At 37.3% G+C, this 6,810-nt stretch overlaps 1 protein-coding gene across 1 annotated transcript; it reads right to left on the reverse strand.

The window, feature by feature from the left end:
• Positions 1 to 3,078: 3,078 nt before the first annotated feature.
• On the reverse strand, positions 3,079 to 4,014 carry LOC103740368 (olfactory receptor 149-like). The gene has a single exon (XM_008840948.2). It carries the CDS (start codon positions 4,009 to 4,011, stop codon positions 3,079 to 3,081), a length of 933 nt encoding a protein of 310 aa, XP_008839170.1. The 5' UTR covers positions 4,012 to 4,014.
• Positions 4,015 to 6,810: the final 2,796 nt, after the last annotated feature.

The raw sequence follows: 6,810 nt of genomic DNA on the forward strand, positions 1-6,810 counted from the left end.
ATTTCCCACAGAACAGTATCTGACATAATATTTATGTTATTATTTGATTTTGTAAGTTATTTTTTAGAGATTAACATGTCTCATTTAACAAAGCATGTTAAATACATCTGGCAGTTTTAGAAAGGGGCATATGTGTGAGGTTAAATAATCAATACATTTAAAACAAGGGTTTTAGACAATTGTAGTCACATACAACTTAAGAGATTTCATCTGGGAGCTGGATAATGACAGTGAGAACTGATGAGTTTCCGATTGTTGTCCAACAGCCAGGAATGGTGGCACATGAATTTAGTCCTAGTAATCAGCAGGCAGAGGTAGGAGGTTCTCTGCAGCATTCCCGATCTAAATAGTGAACCCTAGGCCAGATAGGGCTATATGGAGACCCTGTAAAAAAAATAAATGGAGAAAAATGTTAAACTTGAACTAACAGAAAACAAGTGTTTTTCTAAGAAGACATATAGAAATAGAGATGTCCATCTCTATATAATTGGGTAAGACGGCAAACAGTGATTAGTATAACATGATGATCAATGTAAGGAGTCTAGTCTGATGAAATTCTTATGCAAAAGAAAGAATATGAACACCTACATCAAAAAAGAGAAATATGTGGGGTCTGGAGAGATGGCTCAGTGGTTGGTTAAGAGCACTGGCTGCTCTTGCAGAGGACTCAGGTTTGGTTCCCAGCATCCACATGGCTGTTTACAACTGTCTGTAACTCTAGTTCCAGGGGATCCAGTGCCTTCTTCTGACCTCTGTAGGCACTGCATGACAGGGTGCGCTTACATACATACAGGCAATACACTCATACACATAAAATAAAAGTAATACATCTTTTAAAAAAGGTTTTTTAGGTAAAAAACTTAAAAAAGAAAGGGATGCAATATATGTAAAAGAACGTGGGTGATGTGGAATCATCATTTTGTTTAACGGAAAAGATAATGGTGTAAATAGAAAAACTCATATTCATATTTTAGGTCATACTATGTTATGTTATGTCTCTTCAATAATAAATAGGATAGAAAAAGCCCGCATGGCTATGATCATGCTGTAGTCAGGAAATGACATCTACCGAGAAATTAGTGACAAATTGTCATTAGTGTTGAATGTCAGAGATACACACATGTAGCAAAATGAGTTAAAAAGCATGATGAAGTGAGTGAGCATCGATGAGAAATTTTTGATAGTAACAGTATGGCTGTCTCTGTGTCTGTGATTTTAGCACATTAAATTCTGAGACATGCAGGTATATTCCAAAGAATATCTAGAAAGACGTAAAAGATAGTCAATAAATTGAATGAACATTTTGCTTTTTCATCATTCAAATTTTTATTTTTTATTTATTTATATTTATTTTATTTCTTATTTTAATTTTATATGTATGAGTGTATTGCCTGCATGTATGCAAGTTCACTTATGTCACGTAATGCCCACAGAGGTCAGAAGAGAATGACAGATCCCTTGAAACTGGAGTTATGGATGGTTGTTAATTGCCGTGCTGGTGCTGGACTAGAACCCAGGTCCTCTCCAAGAACAGCCAGTGTTCATCACCTTTGGATCATCTCTCCAGCCCCTCATTAACAGTTTTAAAGGATAACATCTTACTGAATCCAAGTTACTGAGGGAATAAAATAATGCTCAATGTTGTAACAGAGGAGCAGAAAACCTAATTACCCTTTCTCATTGCAAAATATACTGTGTTCTTTGTACATGGCGATTTCAAGTTTTCTTTAGGTACAGTTCTTACAGGCATAGCCCATTTTCCTTTGGGGCCAATGCAAAGTGAATAAGATAAAATGACATTGGGACAGAGTACCTTGCCATCTCCAGCATCCAGTGAGGATCAGTCCTAGTTCCCTTAGCTCTTGGTGATCTGCTTCCCATTTTCACTATCCTACACTGGGGCCTAGTGATGGAGTCTTCCATAAATGCTTATTTGTTGATTGAAAATTTTGAAAAAAAAATTACTTCTATGCTGCTGCTTCTGCTTACTAAATACTCTTTAGAGAAAAACATTGTAAATAAAAGTATTTTTTGATGGGCTGTAGAGATGGCTCAGTTGTAAAGAACACTTGCGGCTCTATCATGAGAACTGGAGTTCAGAACTCACCACATACTTCAGGCAGCACAAAAGCACCTGTAAGTCCAGTGATAAGGAATCTGACAGTGTCCTCTAGCCTCTACAGGCAGCCAACTACTGCAAGAGTGTATGCACAAACACAGAGACCCAGACACATACACACACACACACACACACACACACACACACACAAGAAACTTGTAAATAAAGACAAGGACTCTGCCTATTCATCACTGACACAATCAGGACGAAAGGAAAGTAACAGAAAGGGCACAAAAGCCACACCCTGTGTAAGCAATTATCATAAACCATAAATCAACTACAGTTTGGACTTCACATGGACTTCCAGTGGGTGAGGATTCCAAAGCCAAATTCAAATTTTCTATAAATGAAAACCAACAGAATCAGCCTCCCATTCACGATCTTTCTGTCTCCTCTTTTACCAGGCTTGTTATAAGATCAACAGAAATGTTTCATAAGTGACACAGCACACTATTACTACATATCATCAATAAAAGACATGATTAAGTCCCATCCAGAAGTAAGATTTCCAATACACGACTCAGTAATTTTTGATAAATCACAGGATGGCTCACAAAACCTCCTGCCTGAAACCCAGTTTTTTTTCACAAGTCCCTGGCCTTGAAATGAAAGCTTATTCAGTATAGACATTTAGAGGTATAATTGGCAAATCACCACAATGAGGAAACAGTAGAGAAATAAGAATGATGAAGGAGCAATCACCATAAAAGGCAGAAAAAGGAAAAGAAAACTCAAGCTCTTTTGCTAAGTGGAATGAGATGATCCTTCCTGGTAAACTAATTTATTAGTTCACCTTGAGGAATTTTCCTCAGTATTCAAGTTTTAGCTGTTTTGTTCTTAAATGATGAAGTGGCAATATCTGCACTCTCTATAAAACACACAGACACACACACACAGACATACATACACAAAGGGGTTTGAAGAAACAATATTAAGTTGCTAGCATCTGATCCTTTCTCTCACTTCTTAGAAAGAATGGTTGCTTGCAGTAATGCTTTCTTCAGAGAGCACTTTACGTCCTTATTTCTCAGGCTATATATCAAAGGATTCAGCATGGGAGTGATCATGTTGTTCAGGACCTGTACAGCGGCATTAAGCCCAGGGTTGGGGGTGGGCTGCAGGTAGATGAGGACCACTGGCATAAAGGCAAGGAGGACGGCAGTGAGGTGGGCACTGCAGGTGGAGAAGGCTTTACGTCTGCCCTCAGCAGAGCGGATCTTCAGGATGGAGCAGATGATGAAGCTGTATGAGGCGAGGATGAGGAGAAAGCAGCTGAGAGGCATGAGGCCCACACTGATGAGCCCCACCATCTCCAGAGTTGAAGTGTCTGCACAAGCCAGCTTCAGCATCACAGGAATATCACAGAAGTAATAGTCCACCTCATTGGGACCACAGTAGGGCAACTGGAAAGTGAGAGTGGTTAGAAAGGTGGCCTGAATGCAGCCAAAAAATGATGTCCCTATTGCCAGGATGGCACATACTCTGTGACTCATGATTATGGAATACCGTAGAGGGTGACAAACGGCCACAAAGCGGTCATAGGCCATCACTGTGTATAGGAAACACTCAGTACAGCCCAGGAAATGGTAGAAGAAGAGCTGGGACACACAGCCTCCATAGGAGATGGCTCGGCTGTTTCCTGAGAGGTAGAGGAGCATCTTGGGAGAACTCACAGAAGGGAAAAATATGTCGCACACAGATAACTTGCACAGGAAGAAATACATGGGAGTGTGAAGCCGCGTGGAGGAGACAATTGTCAGTAAGATTAGCAAGTTTCCTGTAAGAGTGAAGATGTAAAAGGCCAAAAACAGGACCAAGAGCATGGTCTCCAGACCCTCTGTGTGCGGGATGCCTAACAGGATGAACTGAGTCACCACTGAGAGATTCTTCATCTCCACTGAGAATGTTGAATTTCAAAACAGAACACAGACCTCCAGGACATAAACACTGGTTTCAAACCAAGGAGTTTTATCAAACACATGTTGTTTTTATGTTCAACAATCAATCTTCTGATATATGATCAAATCTACATAAAATATGAAACAGTAAAAAAAATTTAGTAATGTATGGAAATTTTAGCTTCATCCAAGTTTGACTTTGGTCTTTATTTCTCACATAATTAAAACATTAGATGGATGACAAGTCATTGTCCTGAGGAGTCTGTTCTAAAAAGAACAAGACAGGGAGAAGAAGATAAAAACTGGAAGAAAGTCTCATTCATAGAAGAACTTCTGCTTTTTCGTTCCACTCCTGTGTTTTAATGTTGAAAGAAGATTATCATTATAGAACTGTGTCATGGTGTTCAAGATAAAGAAACTTCTATAATTAACCCATCTTTTGACTGAAAACCTGATGGAAGGAATCTTAGTTTTCATAAAGTTTTAGAGGATCCTGTTTCTCTCTCTCTTTACCTGATTCTTCTCTTCCTTCTTTGCCTTCTTCTTTATGCCTCAGTACTGCTAGGTTTCAAAAGATGTGCAAGTGCAAGTAACGTGATGAATAAAACTGACAGGGAAACTTTTTAAACAGAGGATCACTACACACACATAAACCCGTGTGTGTGTTTGTGTGTGTGTAGTGGTGGGTTGTATGTTTCTATAGGCAAGGGCATTACAAAGCCGTAAAAGTAAGGGCTCATTCCTATGCATGTGTGTGTGTGGAATGCAAGTAAAAGAAATGTCAGAGAGACTTGGGGGAAAAAAAAAGTGATAGCACTTAAGTCTCATGCTAATGATTCAGTAGAACCCCGAGAAAACAAACCCAAAAGCTTTGAAGCTGACATTGCAGTCATTGCCTACAGAGGGCAGGAGAAGGTGCTGCTTGACTGGTTAAAAAGTGGACTGATGAACACTGACAAAATAAAGACGTAATATCCAGAGAATTTCAGCATAGCTTAGAGAGTAAATAACATGACATAAATTGTTCTTAATGCAATCTAAAAAACAAACAAGAAAATTCCATAAATTCCTGAGAAAAGGTAATGAACAGATACAAACTGAGATTACCTTGATATCACTCTTGTTAAAAACATTAAAATATTTACTATAATGCCCCATAAGATAGAAATAGGCATATTTTGAATGACTGGAAAGACAGACTGTCTCAGTAGGCACACATGAATTATAAAAGATTAAGTGGTCAAACACTTTGGTACTAAAAATAAATCGCTTAAATAGAAACATTTAATATGAAATTGGGAGTCGTTGCCATTGAAACAAAGGAAGGGAAACAAAGGGCAGGAGGAGAAATGAGAAGAAAGAGCTCAATATTTATAAAGATGTCCCAAGGAATATACAAAAAGGTGCTAATTTCTAGATTAGTAATAAGCAGAATTAGATAAAAATAGAGAAACTATACAACATTTCTGTACATCAGCAAATAAAAGATATTAAGATTGAACAAAAACATACATATGCACACATGCACACATACAAATATGGATGCAAAATTAATAAATGAAAGTAACAAACCTTTCATCAAGTTTGCTTTGAAAAAAATATCTAAACATATACAGGATTGGCACATTTTAAACAAAATTTGGTGGAAGAAAATGAAAGAATACACAGATGATTGGAGGAAAATGGTACAGTCATTGCCTGGCATAAATATTGCTAAAAAATCAGTTTGTCCAAACTAACCTACATAATCAATGCATTCATGATCTGAAACTTTGTAGAATTTCCATTGAAACTAACAAGCTGATTTTATTGTTAATATTATAACTAAAGAACTGTAGTTGAACTGCAGTTTTTTTTAAAAAAGTGGTGAACCTCATATTACCAGATTTTAATACTTCCTGAAGCATTTCATCAGAGGTCACGTGCCATTGGTAAAGGAAGATATTTATACCTCAGGAGGACAGACTGAAGAATGTAGAAGAGAACAGGTACATAATTAATTTTTGACAAATTGAACAAAAATATTAAGTGAAGAATATTCTGTTTACTTTAATTCTGGAACAACTGAACATCTGTATAGAAAGCAAACAAAAAGACAGTTATTGTAGACTCATGCTGATATTTTATTCAAAAGTATACTTCCACGGATTACGGACTGACCATGTAACTTGAACATATAATTCCTTTGGATACAAACGGAAACATCTCTTTGTTGCTTTGAATTCCTACACATCAAAATTGCAAACAATATTTCTTCAAATAAAGTAAATTGATTTACCAAAAAAACTTAAATTTTCTGTGTCAAGGTCAGGAAGGACAAATATAGAACTCTTCAGGATTCTTCAGGAGGCTAAAGACAGAAATCTGGGGCGAAGGGGCTAGAGGGATGACGCAGTGGTGGAGAGCACTGACTGATCTTGCAGGGGACTGAGGTTCAGTTTCCAGCAGTCAAATTGCAGCTAACAGCTCTCTGTCAATCGAGTTCCACGGGACCTGATGCCCTCTTCTGCACTCTGCAGCCACTACATGACACAGGTGCACTTACATACATGCAGACAGCATATTAATACACATAAAATACAACTAAGAAATAAAATGTTTTTTTTTCAAAAAGGAAAGAAATCTATAAATGCAATGCTGACAAAAAATAGGGTATTACCTAGAAATGTGGTCAAGTTAAAATAAGGCTGTTAGGCAATAATAAACAGTATGAATTTCCTGACTAAAAATAAAATAATTAAAATTATATAACATATTATATGTTACCATTAAGATATTCTGGGTACTGGATAT

Source organism: Nannospalax galili, unplaced genomic scaffold, assembly GCF_000622305.1.
Source record: "Nannospalax galili isolate Female #2095 unplaced genomic scaffold, S.galili_v1.0 scaffold881, whole genome shotgun sequence".
NCBI classification, from domain to species: Eukaryota; Metazoa; Chordata; class Mammalia; order Rodentia; family Spalacidae; genus Nannospalax; species Nannospalax galili.